The following is a 21,924-nucleotide window of genomic DNA, read 5'->3' on the forward strand; positions in this document are numbered from 1 at the left end:
GGACAGCTCCGTTGCTGCTACTGCCACTAAAAAAGCGTGTAGCGGATGTGACCACTGATCTCAGTGGATGTGACGGCTGTGCGGCCTCGACGTCAGAGATGTCAGAGGCCGCGAAGGCCACGCCCTCGTTGGAAAGTAAACGAAACGGTGCGCGCCAGCCGCTCCTCCAGCCCGGCCGTGGGAAAACATACGAGGCGTTGATAAGGCAATACGAGACAGCCGAGATCCAGTCGCCCCTCTGGAAAATCCAGTCTGGGCGCCCTCTCAGACGAAGCTGGCAGTGCGCTTTTCTTTCGACATGAATCCACTCTCGATATTCGTGCTTGCTCTGGTGTCTTCGCTGATTCAGTCGGGGGACCTTCGAAGCGTGAGTACGCCAAGTTGCGGTGTTGTGCAGTTTCCGATGTTACTGACGTCCTGTGCGCAAGGGGTTCACGCAAACGAAAGCGTTTGTAGAATAAACCGGGAGGCTGAGTTCGCATAATCTTTGGACAGAGCAGAAGAAAGGGCACTGGTGTGGAACTTAGATTTATGCCAATTAAAAATGAGTTGGGCGGGGTGCGCGTCCAAAGTATATTTCCCCGAACATTCATTGCAGGGTCTTATCTCTGTTAAACGTGAAAGCTAACCACTAGACTGATGATAACACTCGTGATGACGTCCATTCATGTGCACTCCCCAATTTTCGGTGAATGGAACCGCTAATCCGGCCAGCGCATAACAAAGAAAAAGAAAAAGACGATTCGTTGTTAATTAAGTAACGCGACAATATGAACCACATATTTCTGGGTTCTTTTCTTTGCTTTATTATTTATTTGTTTAAGTTAAGAACTTTGATTATTTTTATCTTAAGCTGAAAAAAAAAGAAAGGAATCTCTTCAAGGGACAAACCCCATCCTACTATTGTTTTTATTTTTCTAACTGGGGAGAGAGAGAGAGAGAGAGAGAGAGAGAGAGAGAGAGAGAGAGAGAGAGAGAGAGAGAGAGAGAGAGAGAGAGAGAGAGAGAGAGAGAGAGAGAGAGAGAGAAGCCATTTTATTGGAACTCTGGTTTTAGGGTGGGGGAGTGGCGGTGGCCCATAGAGCCGCCGCGACGTCGAGGGCCCGACCGGTGACCAGTTCTTGGCGGTCGCGGTCCCAGCACCCCAGAGCCTGTTCCCAGAGGGTGGGGGAGGATAGAGGGGGGAAAGGGTCGCGCGGACATTCACCCAACATTACCGCCTTCTTCGCAGACAACTTCCCCCTCCCCACCCCTCCCACACCTCCGACGCTGCCCACATGTGGCGCTTTCTTCAGACGCACTCGTTTCCTCATCGCACTCTATTAGTGCATACACACCCTCACCTCTTTTCCTTTCCCAACTGTCCCTTGTGTGACGCGCCGGACACGCTCTATAACTCGCTCTTACTGGGAGGTACGCAAGTCTCCAAAGCTCCGACTTCGATGATCAGCGCCTGCTGGTGTTGAGGGCTGTTGAGGCTGGGAAAGCTCAAGGGGTCTTGGACTGAGGACTCCTCAGCATTGCTTCCCTCAATAAACATGTTTACTCTCCCTCTCTCTCCGTAAAAACCACGCTCCTCATGCAATCCTCCACGTTACAATTTACTCTGCTGGGAACACCTTGGAAGTATGACTGGAAGAAATTACTGAAGTTTCATATTTAAAGAAAAGACGAACAGTTCTTTGCAGTAAATTCCGTGGCGTCACCTTAGAATGCGTATAGTCGTTGGGTAAGGATGCTGGTCAGTGACGAGCAATGCCGTCATCGCTGATAAAATCCCCAGCGATTGTTTTCTTTGTCGTTGACTGTTTCTTCGGCCGTCGCCTCTTATTGAAAAACAGGGAAGAGATCTCAAGGGGTCTGCTTGGCCTCGGTGCTTACACGCGGGCTCATGTTCTGTAAACGCCGGACTTCCGTGTACCGCCGCATGTTGTCATCTTTCTTTCGCGCCTACATTGGCAACGCACTTCTCTATAACACAGCTGCTAGTACTTCCAATATTTCGCTCTTATTTGGCATAAAGTAATTCAGATGAAACTTCCGCACTTCTCGGAAGTCTTGGCCAACGTGGCGTCATTTCATGACTTTTGTTCAGAAAGTTTGCTTCAGGACTTTTCACATGCGGCCAGTTGAAGTAGAATACGCACTTCTAGGCAAGTTCGTTGACCTCTGTGCGAGCTGACCTATTATCCCACACTGAGAGCCCTACCTTTTTTTCCACACTTTTCGTTGCCCAGAGAAAGAGAGAGACAAGGCTCTTTATTGAAAAAGCAGAGAGTTTTGCCGGCGTTTACAGTTGCCTATATGTTTCTCTGCTGAGGTTTGGGGATGGGGGAAGAAAAGGCCCAAGAAATAGCTGGGCAGGAAAGACAAAGAAAAGACACTGTCGTGAACTTGGCGCGATAACGGCCTTACACGCACTTGGTTTTTGTTCTGAGCGTGGTGGGCCACATAGTTTACTTTGAAATTAGGTCACTGTCATCCAAATAAGAGAACAAACTCAGTAGAGCTTGGCGTTGGTTCGAGGGACAAATCCATGGTCCTAAAATAATCTTGAGAGACATTGGTCTCTGTTCTAGACGTTCGAAATTTTCAAGAAAATGTCACCGCGATTTCATGTAGGCGGCACATTCTAATAAAATGTGTTCGTTTCGACGCAAGAACAATTATCACAGTGCGGATTTGGCACGACCGCTCCAAGGCGAAATTTGTGTATGCACAGTTCAGCCGTAGACGATGATACAAGTTTCCAGGTTACGAGGGAGCTGTCTCGGCAGTCTCGACTTCGGGTCAATAGTGTGCAAAAACGAAGCGGGTATTTTGAAAGTTCCTCCATAGACGGTTTCGTTCAGTTACCGCGAAGTGGTGAGCCATGGCAGCAGCTTCTGTTTTCGTAAAATACACCTTGCGGCATTTCCAGTGCAGAAGGCCTTTACGGGCCGCTTCGTCGGCTTTTTGGTTTCCTTTTATTGTTGCCCAGAAATTGGGCATAGTAAGTGCAGTTGGATGTGTTATTTTCCGCTTGACTTCCAGAATTAAGAGCGACTTAATGTCGTCACCAAATAACTAAAGCGTACATGACTACCTCGTTACCGGTTGTATTAACCATCGGAGCCATTAAAGCCCTTTTAATGTTCAACACTTCGGGGGAAAAAGAGCCTCCCTCCGCTGCGAGGGGCAGTACAAAATGCCCTGCTCTGAACCAGAAGGCGATTGCACGCTTTACGAAACCAGGTACGGGCAGATAAAGCAGCACCTCGAACGCCGGCGCTGCCTTTTTGTCTGCGTGTCGTTTTGCTCTGTTATGTTTTTCTTACAAGCTGTGCAATATTTCAGCGAAAATTGGAGCACGTGTAGTCGAGTGACATGCTTTCACTCCGAGACTACTAGCTATGCTATGCCAAGAATAAGCGATGTGTTCACCGCTACAATTCCCACCTGTGCTTTATTAATTGCACTGCGGACTCATAAGCAGTCTGGACTCGGTGCAAGCGGCGTTGTCCTCACGAAATCCGTGTGACGCGCAGGGTTCAAGATCCTTCCTAATTGATTACGAGAACAACCGGTACCTCAAGGATGGCGAGCCGATACAGATCGTGTCCGGCTCCATTCACTACTTCCGGTCTCTTCCCGACCAGTGGGACGACAGGCTGGCTACCATGAGAGCGGCGGGACTCAACGCAATACAGACGTGAGTGGTTCTGCGCAGTTGTATCCGTTGTTCAAATTGATGACAATGTAGCTCCCTTCCCAAAATGAGGTTGTCTGTCTTGCCCTCTCCTTAGGCGCAAACGTGATAGTCATTAAATTCTTAAATTCTTCATTGCGCCTTGGCACGGCGAATCTGCGGAGCTCAGTGGGACCCTTAAATTTGATTACCAGTCTCGTACTCACCCGCGGATAGTCCGCGGGTCGTCAGTCTTACGGAGGCTCCTCGCTCTAGAAGTATGAGAAGAAGATGAATGCTCCATTGCTTCTCGGAAAGTGTGCGGTGAGTACAGGACTGATAGTCGCACAGCCCCACTGTATACTCGACAAGCACACAACTAGAATGAAGCTGAAAACTTGGTGAATCGGCATAATTGGTCTCTCCGGTCGTGCATCCTGTACCAGCCTGCTCGGTGGTCATCATGTGAAGCTCCACTCAAGCAGAAATATTCATCAAAGTGATGCACCGTAGGCACGGCGAAACAACATCAAAGCAAAGCTCTCTTCTCTCGCGTAGAAGAAATCGCGGGGTAACTAATGCGCTAATATTTTGCAATAATTAAAAAGAAATAGCAGCGAGCGGTCTCCTTGTCGAAGACCGCTGGACAAGATCATTTTGAAATCAGAAGTTTTCAACATGCTTCCTGTACATACATACGCACCCACGCAGAGCCAGCACCAAACACGCGCACGCTCATGTCTCTGGAGAACTGGTAACTGCTGGAAACAAGCGGTGCGAGTCGATAACACATCTGATTGATTGATTGTAGTGTTCAACGCGCCGACGCAACGCAGGAGATGAGGCGCGCCGTAGTGGAGAGCTCCGGATTAATTTTGACCACCTGGGGATCTTTAACGTGCGCCGAAATCTCGTGCGCACGGGCGTTTTTGCTTTTCGCCTCCATCAGAAAAGCGGCCGCCGCGGCCGGGAAACGAACCCGCGACCTCGTGCTCAGCAGCACAACGCCTTAGCCACTGAGCCACCGCGGCGGGTCGATAACACATATGAGCCGTCAATGTCGCCGGCCAATGCACATACGACTCTCGCGCATAACAGGGTGTAAGCAGTCCAGACCAACACCGATTCGATAAAACTTAAGGCCTGCGAGCAGTGTGATAAAAGTCACGGTAGTAGCCATATTGCGGGTTCGATTCCCGGCCGCAGTGGCCGCTTTTCTGATTGAAGCGAAAAGCGGAATCTCCCGTGTGTACAAGATTTCAGCGCACGTTAAATATCTCCAGGTGGTCAAAATTAATCCAGCCAGAGCCCTCCGTACGGCGCACCGTATCGCCTGTGCAGCGTCGGCGCGCTAAACCTCAAAATCAGTCAGCCAGACTCCACGCTTCCGTTGGTTTCAGTCTACACCAAATACAAGGACCAATAGAAAGTGCCGAAATTGCCTATGTTTGGAAACAAGGAAGTGTGCAAATGTATTCTTTTTCCAGGTGGCACTGCCAAAACCGGCTCAAGCATTCGTCTCCACAAACACAAGTGGCGACACTGTTTTAGAGTCAAGTTGAGGCCACGTCGTTGAGAATGGTAGCTGGGTGGTGCAGTGTCGCTGCGTGGTCACCGACGTCAACGACCAATCACGATCTCGCAGCCCGGCGAGGCTGTTCGTAAAGTAAAGTAAAGTAAATAAAGTAAATTCCTTTATTTTTCGCTAAACAATTCACACTGACTGCTATGGGGCATGGGCTAAACGCGTGGGGCTAAGCTCATTGTAAATCTAAGCGCGTCACAATCAGATAATAACAACTGTTCACTGCAAAAAGAAGCACAGTTATGGCGGAAAGATTTGAATTTACACTGGCGACGTGGAATGAGTGTGACACGTTTAATGACGTTTCTGCTGATTAATGTGCCTAGCTTTGGCGTTGCCTCAATTCTTGTGCCACAATGCTTCGCAATTGCATTCAGCTTCACCTGTCCGATATATGACTCAAGCTCCACCGCAACTACGCTTTAATGTTTTAATCAACATTTTAATCTGCCTTTTTTTTATCAGTAAACAAAAACGTCAACGCAGGCAAAACACACCTTAATCCTGCACCACCACAACACACCAGTTTCGTTGACAAACTCCAGTGTTTCTCAGTAACTTACAGGGTGTCTAGTTTCTGGTAAGCGTGGTAAGGTAATACGGCAAAATCGGCATCACGTCCATTGGATTCACGTGCGTGTGGTAGCGCAAACTCTATTGAGGGCTAAATGTGTAAACAGTTGAGCTCGCGACGATTGTTCCTCGCTGAGGAGCTCCAGGTAGTTCAAATCAATCTATTGCCTCCTTGTAGAGGGTTGTCCATAACACGAATAATGTCTATGAACTACACAGCTGCGATTTGAGTTAAATTTTATCCGACAGACACACAAAAAACTAAAATTTTAGCTGTGGTAACTGTGGAACCCCTGCTTGTGGATGGTCGACCACAATAATAAGAAGGGACGTTAAACCTCATTACTCCTACCCGTTGAAGCTCAGAATCGTGCTCAGCATTTGCTGAATTTTTGTCTAGCCACCTTACTGGAGTATGCTTATTCAGGAAGTCAGAAATAATTTACACGTCACAAACAGCAGCTCCCGGTGCTGTTCAGTTCCAAGAGGAATTACTTCAACTCGCAGCTGGCATGGTCCGTGAACTTCTCCGGTGGCTGTACCTGTGTAACGTAAGCGTGAGGCGGTGCTCATAAACGTATTTCGTGTGCATGCCAGTTCGGGGACACAAACTATTATTCGTTACATCTGCCACATTGTTCCTGTGGAAACTGCGGAGATACCGCCAACAATGAGCAGAACGGGATATATCCCTAGGTGCATTCACAGAGTTCGAATCTCGCGCACGACGCAGCTACGTCGAATGGAGCAGCCACGAGCCAGAGGAAGGCCAGTTCAGCTTCGACGGACCTCAGGACATCGTTCGCTTCTTGAAGTTGGCCCAGCAGAACGACCTGTTGGTTCTGCTCAGGCCGGGCCCTTACATCGGCGCCGAGAGAGACATGGTACGTGGTCGGAGATACGTTACCACTCGTGCACTCTGGGAAGGAGAGAATCGCACAGAATTCCAACCCCACTTGACAGGTTGTAAATAAGTTACGGTGACTCATGTGCTACGGTGACTTTGTACGTGTGAACCCTGTACATAATATAAAGTGCAGTCTTTCGTGGAAAGAAAAGCGCCAATTTTCCGCACTCTCATGGCAAACTATAGTTCATCCCTCCCAGCGACGTTGCCTCTATTTATTGGAATAACATGGGGTTGCTATCGATTGCTCACAATATAAGGCATAGAGGAGAAAGTATATTCCTATCTCTATGGCTGTGTCCACGCCTTTTCTATTTCACACGAACCGCCCACGGTAGTAGTCACTGCACATGGCTGGAGCCCCCTTGGGCCTTCACCGTCGCCATTTCTTGCACTAGGTCTTCAGAGCACGAAAAAATCGTTTAGGGCAGTCTATCTCCCTTTCTCTCTCTCTCACCCTTTGGGTTGGGGCCTCAATAGGTACATGCGTAGCAACGTGAAAATTTGCAGAACTGGTGATGCCAGAGACAAGTACATGCTGTCTCTGGGACCGACACTGCCTTAAAAGCCTCAGAGGAAGGGAAAATGGTTTCGCGGCGCAATTAATCACAATCAAGGGAAAGCTCGGCGCCTCAGCGAGCTTTCATCTTTATCGTATAAGCCACTGATACGGGCATTACCCGGCTTTCCCTAGCGTTCAACCATCGCCGTTGTTAGACGGAGGGGCGCAGCGCATTTTATGCCTAATTTTGCGAGTCCGGGCACCCATCTCCAAATACAAACTGCTTCAACTGTGCCGGAGTGCCGCAGTCCGATAACTATCGGCTTTAAATGGCGAGGGACCCAGTTTCGATTCCGACCTCAGGAAGCGTCTCATTTTTTTTTTTTCACTACACCCGCGATCATCATCATTGTCAGAGAAAGTCGGCTTTACCGCAGTGCGTTTTGGGTGGGATACAGACATCAGTGAGAGGCTGAAAGCTGCGCTTTAATTGACCGTCCAAAGCTGATGGTACAAAAAACTCGCGTGCCTATTTCGAACAAAATAAAACAGCGCCAGGAACAATAATGAAACGAGGGACGCGCGATTACAGCCAAGGGCTTAGGCGCTACCTTACTCTTCACTCTAAGAAAAAAGGGTGTGGTAGTTTCTCCCTTAAGGGTGGAACAGGAATGTATCATATATTTCTCCCTGAGAGGTAGAAAGATTCTCCCTTTAAGAGGGAGGAGCGCGTTTCTACCCCTAGGAGTGGAGGAAGATTTCCCCCTTTCGTGAGCTAATGGAGGAGTGTTCCTCCCCTGGCAGCGTCACCCAAGCAAGGCTTAGCGAGCTGATCTTAGCAAGCAAGGCCTAGCGAGCTGATCGGTTTGAGGATCGAGGAAGTACAAATACGTAGGTTACCGTGGTTGTGTGCGCTTAAAATGCGCTAAAATAACAAAGAAATTACCTCCTGAGCACCAGAACTGCGGTTAGCAAGCGATGTCGCCAATCGTATATGCGCGACTTCTTGCATTCGTCTCGCTGCGCGCCCCTCCTACGCGTTCAGAGCGAACGCGCCGCCATAAACACAAAGCAGAAGTCATACCGATTGCTTCCAAAATGCCGCCTTTATTTCCGAAAGGCTCGTAACCCCGCCGTTCACCGCACTCGAGATCACAAGCATCCAGTGCGGCCGTTTGAGAACAACCAGTTGTTGTTAGTCGTCTTACCTTGCAACAACCGATGCATCAAAACGCAGATCGTCTGCAATCGTAAATCTCAGCACCAAGGCAATGCAGGCAACACGAAAAACGTATCCGTCGCTGTCGCAACCATCGCAAACGTCCGAGCGAGGAGATGACAATGCTCGCCTCGAAGTAAAGCTGGTAAAGCAACCGTAAACGTTTTAAAATGACCGATAGACGACGCAAAAAAAAAAGTAGGGGTGGGGAGGGCAGCTACTAACTAAGCATCACCATCAGTGGGCACTTACATCAAGGTGTGTGTTGTTGGTTTCCTTTATGGATAACGTATATTATTACAGTCAAACCCGGCTATAACGAACCCGGATAAAGCGAATTATGCTATATATCGAACAAAAATATTTCAGTTACGGAAATACATGGGAAACATATTCCTTATAACGAAGTTCACATCCGATATATCGAACTCTGCGCGCCTAGAATGGCCGCCGAAATGCATGGTCTCGGAGCGGCGATTGAGATGTGGATTGGCCGCGACCACGGAGCAAGAGTTGCGACTTAGACATTGCGCCCCGCTCGAAGCGACATGACGCCCGACCCTTTCCGTCACTGTTTACGACGCGCGGGACTCAGGACGGAACCCGCGCAGTCAGCGAGACCGGACCAAGACAGCAGCATCGGTGAACTGTGGGAAGAGCTCCCCCACTTTCCCGATGATGTCGCGAGTGAAAGCCGTCCGATGCTTATAATGAAGCGCTTTCGGCAGTCAATGTGCTCCGCCAATGTTTCTTAGATTTTGGAGGACGCCGACTCGAACTGGTGCAAATAATGTTTCGTGTAGAGAATGCTATGCTAGTTGAAGCCGCCAAAGCGAAAGTGAAAACAAAAATCACCGCTGTTTTCTTTGCAAAGTAGGCAGTTCAGGCGGAAATTAGCGGTAATACTTGCAATCAATGGATTATTTTGGGTGTGGTAACGGCTACTTTACTGTGTTTGTTTTTACGTGTGGGGATGGTGGAGTTGAGGAGGGCAGATAGCGAACTTGTAACGATAAGTTCGTTATAGGCGGGTTCGGCTATATCGAACTATTGGATATATCGAACTAATCACGGTGCATATTGCAATTCGCTATAAGCGGGTTTGACTGTATAGCCAACATCACAGAGGCCGCATGTGGGCGGGCACATATTGGGAAGAAACATAGCACAACACAGCGACATACACTTCATTAATGGCACTGCCAACGCACAATACACGCAACACACAACACCGCAAGCATACTTTACACATGTCCGCATGATCACAAGCCACAACTAAACCAACTAAACATTGAAACAGCGACAAAGTATTTATAACCCTGATCGCCGAGAATGCAGGTAGGAACAGTGAGATCGTTGCTTGTTTCGATACCCCACAGCAGTGCGTAAGCCTTAGGTGGGTTTTGTTATTTCATCAAATAAAACTCGTGCAATTGCAAACTTTTATTAATTTGAGGTTTTCTAAGAAGCAGTAAAATAGCTCAAAGAAGAAAAAACGTTTCACGAAACAGTGCGGCAGGTATGTTTGGGTAATGATACTTATTGCCTCGCCTTCGCTATTTTACCGTAGAGCGCGCCGCTGGTCTGGCAACCATTCAGCGAATGGGGGCCTTTTGTTGTTGGTAACTGATGCGTGAATATGCTGCGGTCCGTGCTCGTTGACGAAAAAAGGGGCAGGTTGCTATCATCGCTGACCTCTTTTACCCTTGGGCGTCAATATAAAACGTCCACAAATGCAGTGGTAACGTTGAACAGGGCGCAGGCGAGTCGCACACACCAAGCATGCAGCAGTGCCCATAGAATGTGCTTCAAACACACGGCTGGCGAGCCGTGCGTTAGCGTGGCGGGCACATGGTAACAACAAAAAGAAAGACAGCGAGAAAACAAGCAAGCAGCACATCACAGGGGAGGTGTTGGTCATAGTCGTCGTATGCGCCCGATCGGCGAAAGTCACAGTGCAACGATGAACGGTTTCGTTTTCGGCGTCGGCGCCGACAGCAGATCGCAGACGACAGGGGAGAATATTTGCTCCCCCATTTCGGTGTTTCGTAGAGGCCGCACAGAAGGCGCTACGTGTAATTAGCTAAATGGAGAATCTCGCTGGCCCGGGGGAGAAAACTCTCGATTTCCTCCTTTTTTCTACCCTTTTTTCTTAGAGTGTTACGCCGACTCTACGCGGAACACGCCTTTCGAGGCTGTTTAAGAACAAAAGGATGCCAAGAGGAGAAAAAAAAAACGAAAACGAGCGCGCCCCTTAAAGCTCCATAGCGCGTGCTTTACGGAAAAAAAAAAAAAGAAAAAAAAAAAAACATCCTCGGAGCACTTAAGTCTACTTGCGTACTTTGAAAGGGAAACCATTATGGTTTCTTCTTGCAATATTTATCAAGGGCATCTGAACTGCTGCACTGCCTATGTGTCACGCTGGTTCCGTGAAGGTGACATAATACAGATTTGTAGCTCCTCACTACGGGGCTCCGAATGTCCTGCAGTGGGGTAACCAGTTATGACAAAAAAAATAAGGATAGGAAAGAGAAGCACACACAATTAATGTAGCAGTAAGTCTTTATTAAGTATCGCCAGGGGAAGCCATCTGCTTTCGCATTCAACGTGCTTAATCAGACTTAAGTGCCCCGAGGGATTCTTTTTCTCAGTAAGCAGTACTCACCCCTCTCTTCAATACCTTCCGTGAGCGTCTCAACATTCGAAGAAAAGTTAGAGCTCCCTTTCCTCCACCAGATAAAAGCTTAACAGCTGCAGAGCATCACCCTCAGACAAATGCAGACGAACACCTATCCCAACATCCTCAGTCTATCGAAGATGTTCCCCGCGAAATTCTCAAACGCACGTAATAAGTGCGGTGAAATATCCACTCTATTCCATGCATCCTGGGGTTTTCGTATTATATGGCACTCCGTAAACACCAACACCGAGTTATATGAGCTATGGGAGGCAGCTCTGGCCAGCTACGACCCTGGGGTTCAGAAGTATCTGATCTATAGGGGGCAGAGGAACCAGGGACCCTGGAAGGAGGGAACCTACCCTAGCCCAGTCAAGACCTTTCATTTCAAATAAACGTATCATATCTCTCTCTCTCTCTCTCTCTCTCTCTCTCTCTCTCTCTCTCACTCTCTCTCTCTCTCTCTCTCTCTCTCTCTCTCTCTCTCTCTCTCTCTCTCTCTCTCTCTCTCAGTAAGCAATGCAAACTACTAATTTTTGGCTGTACTCAACACCGCTATTTTAAACTAGGTTGGTGCAACAAAATCCACTCAGTCCCGATATATAATATATGTTACCGGATTGAAACAAAGAACAAACACTGAGCGTTAAAATTGAGTTAGTTCTTCGCATCCTAAAAATACGAGGAAATTATTCCCCAAAGCGATCAAAATTGGCTCCAATTTACGTTGTGAGGGTGGTTGGGCTGCGAAGATGTAAACGACACCCACAACGATCACCCATGCGACGTCACTTGAATTCACACATTTGCCTCTACAAAGAGCGAAACCAGAGACTTTGCCAGCCGTCACCTTGGGTTCGCTGGGTCGGCGTCCAGAACGCAGCAGCGTCGGCCACGGCCGGACTAGAGCGGCGGACATCGCCGCTCTAGACCAGCTAGAGAGAGGCCATTTGAGCTCAGGTAGTGAACGTGCACGTGTGCACCCGTGCACTTTGTGCACGTGTGCTTGCGTGTGGAAGATGCGGGTGGCGTATCCCTCATTCTTTTGAAACTCATTCACGCTATGCAGGGTGGCCTACCGTACTGGCTACTCTCAAAGAACAGTTCAATTGGACTTCGGAGTCGGGACCCAGGTAAAGTACCTCGACTTTTTGGCACGTTGGGTGAGCTTGATGAGAGCCATTTTCCTCTATTCTTCGTTTTAGAATACCTGAACTACGTGACTCGGTACTTTTCTGTGCTACTTCCTCGCCTTCGACCGCTGCTTTACTCCAACGGAGGTCCCATCGTCGCTGTTCAGGTCAGTATACACGTGCTGCTTGTCACGCCGGATGGTGCTCGTAGCATGCTTCGGAATAACTTGTGAATTGGGCCAATTGGTGCATACTTAACGGGGCCACGAAGACAAAACACAAGTTTGGTTCATTCAAAAGACTGCCTGGTTAGAATCATATGACACCACTTTTACTTCGCTCAAATAAGCTATAAACAGTAATACCTCGCTACCTCGAACTCGCATATCTCGAAAAATCGGCTAAGTCGAAGTTATTCGCGGCACCGAACCATTTCTTATAAGTCCCATGTATTTATGGCCCTTTATTTCGAAGTATTTTTGAGCCAAACTGCGGATATCTTGAAATCATGACTGAGAGGGGAACGAAAATTTCGCCGCCGCGAACCGTTTCACAAGATTCGCGCGATGCTGCCCCGCCTAAGTCCCTCGATTTTTTTCTCGTTTAGCCGCGCCTTCCACAAAGCCCATGTTTTCCCCGAACGTGAAGTCTGAGCCTAGAGGCATATCAACTTCGTCAAGAAACCCTGTGGCAAGTCATGTGACGGTAGAGACATGCACAGAGGGACAATGTGTTAGAAGATAGAGGTGTGTCGTACGGGGGAAAATCCAATGGAGAGCGCGGGTCCTTTTTGCGATGAAGAAAAATAGTATGGAGCGCAGTCGTTCCTCGGAGACCTCCTGTTGGAGTCAGCGCCACCCAGAAGTTTTTAAACCAAACTTAACAGTTAATTTAAGGGTTTTATAAACCTTTATGCCGTAAAATAAAGAAAGAAGACAATTTGAGGTATAAGGATTTATTTAACAAACAAAACTTCTGAAGAGTTTTTTGCAAAGAACTCGATATTTCATGGCAATGCAAGCACCTTTGCTTATCTGGAAAATCTGCTTATCTCGAAATAATTCCCGGTTTGTACTACTTCGAGTTAACGAGGTATTGCTGTAATTAGGAAAAAAGTGAATGACCATGCGACCCACTAGCTCATTTCCCGCTGTCACGTGAACCGATGATGAGATGTCTTTAACAGCTCAGAGATATGGACGCAGGAAAGCCGTTGACATGTTTAACCAAACACACATTTAATGCACACGAAAAAACCCTCAATTAAGAAATCAATGGTACGCACCCGAGAACAATCAAACCTCAAACTCAATATACCGAAATACAATTCAAAGCAAACCCCAAAAGTATCTGCAATACAGTCCTACACAGTTAGTTCATATCTGCTCATTACATCAAGTCCTAGTTCATGACTTTCCCTTCACAACTCCCTATAGATATAGTTGTGTCCTTTACGACTGCGTCCCTACTAGACTGGCCTACCCCGGTCGTCGGCGCTGACGTGTCGCACCCTTGCGTGGCCGCGACTCGGTGGTAGCAGTCCTCGTCCTGTGATGTCATTGCAGACCCCGAAAACACGCAATTTAGCGGGAAAATCAAAATTTTAACTTAAATTGAATGATTTCTCAGTGAATAAAGCATCGTTCGCTTTCGGGCAAGCGCTGGGGGGAACTATAAAACACGAAATATTTCAAATAAAACAAACTTTTATTTGTCTTCATGGCCCCTTTAAGACATTATGTAAGCGCTGAAAAAGGCGGGCACATGAAAGGCGACTGGACAAGCGCTAATAATAACTGGTCTGTTGCTTTGAGGTGCGAAGACATAGAGCATGGCTTTAGGAGTTATAGTCACACACAAAGGAAGTGATTGTGTCAGCGACCCGTTAGTCTCCCTTTACTAGTAAGCAATAAAATTATTGGATACTTCCCGTCCTTTGCCTCATTAATGGTCTTGTCAGCTTGTGCACTCGGCTCGTCTGCGCATCACTGTGCTATGCTGGATGCTCTAAAATGTTATGAACAAGTTTCCGCTTTAATCCTTAGCTGCAGTGATTGTTGCTTAAACGGCATTCCTTTTAAAAAGATGATCTTCAGCTTGAACCGCTGGACTTGGGTTAAGAAGCCGAATTTCAGCAATCATTTGATCAATTATGAGATTTAACGCACTGACGCTACACAGGCGATGAGGCGCGCTGTAGTGGAGAGTTCCACAATAATTTGGACCACGTGGAGATCTTGAACACGCGGCGAAACCTCGAGAACACGCGCGTTTTCGCTATTTACCTCCACCAGAAAAGCGGCCGCCGTGGCCGGGAATCGAACCCGCGTCAGTGGGCTCAGCAGCACAGCGCGAATTAACCTAATGAAGAACAGTCATAGGACAATAACCCTTGCAGATTGAGAACGAATACGGCAGCTACCACGCCTGTGACTTCGTGTACACGACGCTATTGCGAGACCTGCTGCGCCATCACCTTGGCAACGACGCTGTCCTGTACACCACGGACGGCGATTCAGATTCCTTCCTCCGGTGCGGCAAGGTTGACGGCGCCCACACCACAATCGACTTCGGCACAGGTGCGGACAGAGGCGTTTCATAGCAATTCATGCCACCGTAATTTATGACAGCAAAATCACACCTGTGTTAAACTAGGGTACCTTAATTCTACTCCCGAAGGTCTTTACAACAAAACTCGTGTTGCCGGCCATTTCGTTTGAGGCCACCCAATAAAATTCAGGGAAGCTTACACTCACGCGCAAGACTCGAATGGCGAAGCTGTTGTAGGTGAGCATTGGCGGACACAAAGTTGAGTTTTAGTGTCGTTGTGGTGTCTTGGTTGACGTCGGCGGCGTGGCATTTCAATGATCTTACGTTCAAGGCCAGAGTGAGCTCGTTGTTTTGGTCGACGTTTTCGTACGCCACTCTGCAAGCGCGACTCACCGTCTCTAGCGGATGCTTTGCGCGCCGAGCCTCTCGAGGTTGCCGCCGGGCCATGTGGAGTCAATGATCATATACAGCAGCTTCTACATTCAAGTTGCGGCTCATCTACGGTACATAGCACATGCGCACGACGACACGAGGACGAACAAACGAGGAGCGTACACTTTCTCGTTTCGAGCAAATGTTGGCACGATACGGTAAACTCTGGACTTCTTTTTTTTTTTTTGGCCAATGTTGGCCAATCTCCCAAAGTGGTTATGCTTGGCTTGACGAACGTGTGCTCGAGGCACCCCTGCACGAGCGCTCGGCATTTTCTTCATATTTTAAGTGCAGAGCACTTTAAAGTCTCGCCTTGTCGTCATAGCTCGCTGTAACGCTCGAAGTCAAGCGGCTGCCGGAATCAGGCGGCGCAGCTTGATAACGGACCCAAGTAGAGCGCGGCGTACCCGTCGCAGGGCGCGTCCCGCAGAGGCTTCAAAAGCCAAGCGGTTTATATAGTCATAACCGTTCGACTAGTGATATAGTTATATAGTCATTATATATAGTCCGTTATATATATAACCGTTATATAGTCATAACCGGTGGGGTACATATGGCAGACATTCTCAGATAATGAATAGCAGCCTACCATTGTCGCTGAAGAAGAAAGTGTATGACAGCTGCATCTTACCGGTACTCACCTACGGGGCAGAAACTTGGAGGCTCACTAAGAGGGTTCAACTTAAATTGAGAACGACTCAGCGGGCAATGGAGCGGAAAATGATAGGTGTAACATTAAGGGACAAGAGGAGAGCAGAGTGGGTCAGGGAGCAAACTGGTGTTAAAGACATATTAGTAGAAATTAAGAAGAAAAAATGGACGTGGGCAGGACATGTAATGCGAAGGCAAGATAACCGCTGGTCATTAAGGGTAACAGAGTGGATCCCTAGAGAAGGCAAGCGTTGCAGGGGGCGGCAGAAAGTTAGATGGGCAGATGAGATAAAGAAGTTTGCGGGGATAAATTGGTCATAGTTGGCACAGGACCGAAGCAATTGGATAATAATGGGAGAGGCCTTTGCCCCGCAGTGGGCGTAGATAGGATGGTGATGATGATGATGATGAACCGTTCGACACTCGTGAACCGCTGACCTTTTTCATACATCTCCCCTTTGTTTTGGCTAGTCTTTTCAGCAAATAAACGTTTATTTCTCTCTCTCTCCCCTTTGTTTAGCACAAAGAAAACTGCAGGTACAGTCGGCCAAATCTTTAACTGGCGTGCGCGAGCGGCGACTTTTCTGTGCGTCAGCGCCATATGACGGAGCCAAGTTGCAAGCTGTTTGAGGCTAAGCGCATGCCCAGAAAGCCGCGCTCAGTTGAGCCCATCGTCTGCTAGGCTGTTCCTTCCTTAGCGCGTCACCCCTTATGAGCGCACTGCGAACGATCCAGGAAGCGTGGTAAAGCGAATGGGTTTGCTCTTATTTTATTTTCCCAAGATTAACGTTGCAGCAATCAATCGAGTAAATTTCAAGATACGCCGAACACGCCCAATCATGAGATAAGCCGAAGAACATGGGTTACTTATTTCTTCTTTCGGTTTTTTTTTCCTGTAGATGCCTACTTTATAGCTTCAGCACGGGCACCAATCTAAGTTCGCTGTGAAACCTCGAATCAGTGAAGCTGCTCTTCAGGTTGTGCTCGCGGCAATTCGCAACAGTCGCCAAAATGTAACCCCGTATACCTCAGAAGCCAAGACAGACATTGGGATGTTATCGAAAAGGGTAGCTACTTAGCAAACTCTTCTTTATTCACACATTTACTGCCAGGGTTGCAATGAATATTATTCGTTACGGTCACAAATATTGCATCACGTTGTTTGCATCTGAATGAAACAGCACCAAATGCGTTTTTAAAGCATTTAATGATCATGCGCTGCATACTGGCTGCTACGCAAAAAATAACAGCGAAGGTGTGTAGCAATATGCGGCTTGCACAGGCCTTTCAGTAGCGGGTGAAGTCGCCGCCAAGCTCTACCACGGCAGACATGCGGCGTGGAAGGGAGTCGTACAGTGCGGGTACGAGGTCGGTGTCGGCCTTCAGCACTTCCCACTGTCTTTTGATGGCTTCGCACAACTCATCAGATGTTGCTGTGTGGAGGCCCATTTTTGACAAGTTCGCTTTCAAAACTCCCCAAACGTTCTCCAGGACATTCGTGTCCGCGCCCTTGAGCGGCCAATCGAGCGTCATCACACCAAGTCTTTCGAGGTGCGCTATCACTCTGTGTGCAGTATGGATTGGGGAAAGGTCACGCATTAGCAGAAAATTTCCGTCGCTGTATGGTCCATCCAGCACATAAGGAAGCAGCTGATGATCTATGATTGCTATGTAATCTTCGGAGCACAGCCAACCATGAATGCGGTGGAGGGGCCCGAGGCCAACCCCCCACACGTTCACAGATCTTCTGCCACTCGCCTTGACGTCCTGGACGTAACGAGGATCATACCTAAAAAACAGTGTTAAATGCAAATTATTCACCGTCGCTAGCAAAACTAATAATACGGTATGTAAGACAACAAGGCACCGAGTGGAAAGCCAAAAGTAAAATGATTTACCTTGTAGCGACTGGCCGGTATACTTTTTGTGTCTGGTCCCACTGGGTGCAGAAGCTGCTTTCGTCTGTGAATGCGACGTTATGCCAGTCATCAACAGTCCATTGGAGATGCTCTTGAGCGAAGGCGAGTCTTCTTGCTCTGGCATTGTCAGAGAGTAGGGGTTTCTGCGCAGCAATCCTGTTTCTAATCCCTGCTTCTCTTAGTCGTTGCCTAATAAGTTCATTAGAAACATTTAGGCCAAGGACAGCCCTTATCTCACCCGCCGTTATGAACGGATTGTCACTCACACAGGAAACAATCATTAAGTCCTCTTCTTCGTTTTTCTTTTTTTTTTTTTTTTTTTGTGAGGCAGCGAGGAGCATCTGCAATCCGGCCTTCGTCCCGGTAGGCACGCATTATTATTGCCACTGAAGCCTCAGCCACTCCAGTTGCTTGAGCGATTTTCTTCTGTGCTGAGCCACTCATTGACATTCCTATAATTTGGATTGTTTTCGCTTGAGGTATTCGGGGGTGGCAGTTTGGTGACTGCCGAATACTGCTGCGAGCACAACCTGCAGAGCAGCTTCACTGATCATAGGTTCACAGCGGCCTTATAGTTTCGCAGCCACGTGGAAGATATCAAGCGCGCATACGACTGATAACTGCCCTTTTAATACACACGAGAAAGCGTTTACGTCACAAAGTAAGAAATGAATACACCCTATTCTTCAGCTTATCTCATGAGTGAGCGTGTTCGGCGTGTCTTGAAATTTACTCGATTGATTGCTGCAAAGTTGATCTTGGGAAAATAAAATAAGAGCAAACCCATTCGCTTTATCACGCTGCCTGGATCGTTTGCAGTGCGCTCATAAGGGGTGACGCGCTAAGAAAGGAACAGCCTAGCAGACGCTGGGCACAACTGGGCGCGGCTTTCTGGGCATGCGCTTAGCCTTAAACCGTTTGCAACTTGGCTCCGTCATTAGGCTGCTGACGCACAGAAAAGTCGCCGCTCGCGCACGCCAGTTAAAGATTTGATTGATTGATTGTGGGGTTTAACGCGCCGACGCAACGCAGGCGATGAGGCGCGCCGTAGTGGAGGGCTCCGGATTAATTTTGACCACCTGGGGATCTTTATCGTGCGCCGAAATCTCGTACACACGGGCGTTTTTGCTTTTCGCCTCCACCAGAAAAGCGGCCGCCGCGGCCGGGAATCGAACCCGCGACCTCGTGCTCAGCAGCGCAACGCCTTAGCCACTGAGCCACCGCGGCGGGTCAGTTAAAGATTTGGCCGACTGTACATTTGAGGCAAAATATACGTAATTAACCCGCAGCGCCCGCGTTCATTTAGTTAGGGAATTTGAATTGCATTGGGTGGTAGCAGTGAGCGGATAACGGTGCTACAGCCCATTATGACGAATCACTGCTCTAGACTTCCGACAGCTTTCAAGTTGAGTGGAACGGCTTTGATTTTTTCAACTGCGGACACCATACACAAACGATTTGCTCAACAGCTTCGCCGTTGAAAAATGGAATTTTCGCGAGGGCTGTCTCCTCGTCATTCGCATTGTAGTCACACTTCCGCTTCGTGGCGTACTAGTGCTGCTACTTATACTTATACTAAAACTATATCAAATATAGTATATCTGTGTCGCTCAGAAATTTCCGACTAAAGCGCAAATTCCCTTCTTATTTCTAACCCGTTTTTCCGGCTGTGTGCCCTACAAAAACCCGAATAAATGTGGTCTAAGTGCATTGTACCTACTCTCTCTCCCCCTCCCCCCCTGAAAAAAAAAGAGTATGTTACGTGCATTGTAGGCGCTTTAAACCGCTTCAGTATTCTCGATTGACACGTTTCGACTTCAAATATCGTAATGCCGAATGAAGATTATGATGGACACGGCCACGTTAACGTGCCCTCCATATTCTGTACACGTCTTTATTCACAGTGCGAAGTCACTAACGTGTGGGGTGGCTGGTGTCGGTGGCGAATGCCGTGAAATTAACGGAGGCTGCAAAAGTGCGTAAATTACGGCGATTTCGTTTCTGGCAAGCACCGCCAATATAGCGAACTCCGGGCAATGGAAAAGCGGATGTCTATGGCTTCTTCCACTTCGTTCATAGACATAAGGTATGTCTTACAGATTTCTAAATTAGAAGCACGCTTATCTGTCGATATACACGCTTTTATTTCTCGCCTGCAGTCCATTTCTATTAGGTTAGCTCCAAGCGATAAACTATGTTTACTAGTGGGCGTACTACATAGTTTGCCCTTTTGACATGTTATGCGGTTACGTCCCAGGGGGCAACATCGTGGATTCGTTCGCCGTCCAGCGCCGGCACCAGGAGCGGGGCCCACTGGTGAATTCGGAATTCTACACCGGCTGGCTGGATCACTGGGCGGAGCCACACCAGATGGTCAACACCAGCGCAGTTGTTCGTGACTTGGACAAGATGCTCAGCATGAACGCCTCCGTCAACCTGTACGTCTCTATAACCGCTCATTGATTGATTGATTGATTGATTGATTGATTGATTGATTGATTGATTGATTGATTGATTGATTGATTGATTGATTGATTGATTGATTGATTGATTTGTTTTCAGATACATGTTTCACGGCGGGACGTCGTTTGGCTACAAAGCAGGCTGTGAGTATACGGCCGTCTAGTCATGCGTAAGAACCAAAAGAATGCATTAGAAAGCGTACTACGCAGGAAGGGCGTGGCTGTAGCGGGCAGAATTGTAGCCATCAAATTCTATATAGGACCGGGCGCAGTTGCTCGGTATAGTCGTAACACCCATTCCAGTGTTGGTTCCATAAAAAAACAACCTTTTTGCGTCATGACTGTATATACAAATACACGCTGCGCACATGGTTAGATAATGTATACACATATTTCTGCAATTGGTAAGAACTATGGCTTCGTGATTACTTAATGACACTTGGAAGGACTAGAGCTTTGTACGAGCAGTAATACATGGAACTGTCTTTTCCCCTCCGGTTGAAGGTCATGTATTGGCAGCAGACTGGAATTCTATTACGTTTGCAGCAACTAATGATGGAGTCGTCTTAGTGGCCAATTTTTATATAATTTGCTTTCTGGCGAAAGTTCTGACAAAACAAAAGTTGCAGCCTTTTTTTGACCTAACAAAACTTGTTGAGCTAGTTGGTTCATTTTTGACCATACTCCTCTTGACCAATTTTGACCAAATTTTTTTACCATACTCCTCCCGTAGATGTCCATGTATTTGAAAGCATACGAAAATTCCGTAAAGTTTACGACTTCCCCGTGAACTAAGTAATTACGACAAGGAAAGTTTCGATGAAATGAGAAAACAGCTGTTTTCTGCTGAGCATTCGCGTTAAAGTTGCCTTTGCCGCAAGGCGTTTTTGCCGCCCCAGATTTTTTTTTTTTTTTTTTTTTTTTGCGGAACACCAGTCATAAACAGCATCGCTGTAAAACGAACGCGTGACACACTAAGCTAACAATGCGTTTGTGACTGTATGTGGTGTAGACTACTTTACAGGAACTTGGTGCATAATGCTCCGCAGGGCAGTGCTCCATAAAGGGGTGTTATATGTTGCCTTCATACCTTCAGATAGGACTGCTTACATGTCCCCCCTAAAATATATTTCCACCAATAAATATGGGTATATTATTGATGCCGGCTTTAAGGAGGTTCGATGTATAGAGGAGCGGCGGGAGAGAATGCTTAGGGATTAATAGGCAGTCCTCAGAATTTCTGCCTCTCTACTAGACTTTTTTGACTTCTTTTTTCAAGTTTCAATACACCTAATACGTTAAATAGTAACACCAAAAATTGCAATTATTATTGCTTTGCTGTACAAAAAGCGTACTATGCAACGGCAGCAGCATGCATGTTGGTTTCCTTCAGTTTGTAGGAATTTATAAGTTATTCGAGTTATCCAAACGGTTTCTGCACAAGTCTGGCCACAGATTTTTTTTTTCTCATCTGGCATTGCGCACAGCGAATGCTGGCAACGGACACTTCCAACCGACTCCTACAAGCTACGACTACGACGCGCCTATGAATGAAGCCGGAGACCCGACGGACAAGTTCGTCGCCATACGAAACGTTATCGCTAAGGTACGTTAAGTTCTGTCAAGCTGAACGCAGATAGAAAACTC

General features: G+C 47.6%; 1 protein-coding gene across 1 annotated transcript in view; it reads left to right on the forward strand.

The window, feature by feature from the left end:
- Positions 1 to 139: 139 nt before the first annotated feature.
- LOC144169688 (beta-galactosidase-like) overlaps positions 140 to 21,924 on the forward strand; it is a 39,861-nt gene continuing 18,076 nt past the window's right edge. The window contains exons 1-9 of the mRNA XM_077698976.1: positions 140 to 367; positions 3,528 to 3,691; positions 6,559 to 6,709; positions 12,200 to 12,263; positions 12,336 to 12,430; positions 14,662 to 14,842; positions 20,073 to 20,253; positions 20,378 to 20,421; positions 21,765 to 21,883. Coding sequence (XP_077555102.1) covers positions 299 to 367; positions 3,528 to 3,691; positions 6,559 to 6,709; positions 12,200 to 12,263; positions 12,336 to 12,430; positions 14,662 to 14,842; positions 20,073 to 20,253; positions 20,378 to 20,421; positions 21,765 to 21,883 — 1,068 coding nt within the window. The 5' untranslated portion in view covers positions 140 to 298. The remainder of the gene's footprint in view (positions 368 to 3,527; positions 3,692 to 6,558; positions 6,710 to 12,199; positions 12,264 to 12,335; positions 12,431 to 14,661; positions 14,843 to 20,072; positions 20,254 to 20,377; positions 20,422 to 21,764; positions 21,884 to 21,924) is intronic.

The sequence above is a fragment of the Haemaphysalis longicornis genome, unplaced genomic scaffold, assembly GCF_048455015.1.
Source record: "Haemaphysalis longicornis isolate Haplotype H1 unplaced genomic scaffold, Haemaphysalis longicornis Haplotype H1 scaffold_2, whole genome shotgun sequence".
NCBI lineage: Eukaryota > Metazoa > Arthropoda > Arachnida > Ixodida > Ixodidae > Haemaphysalis > Haemaphysalis longicornis.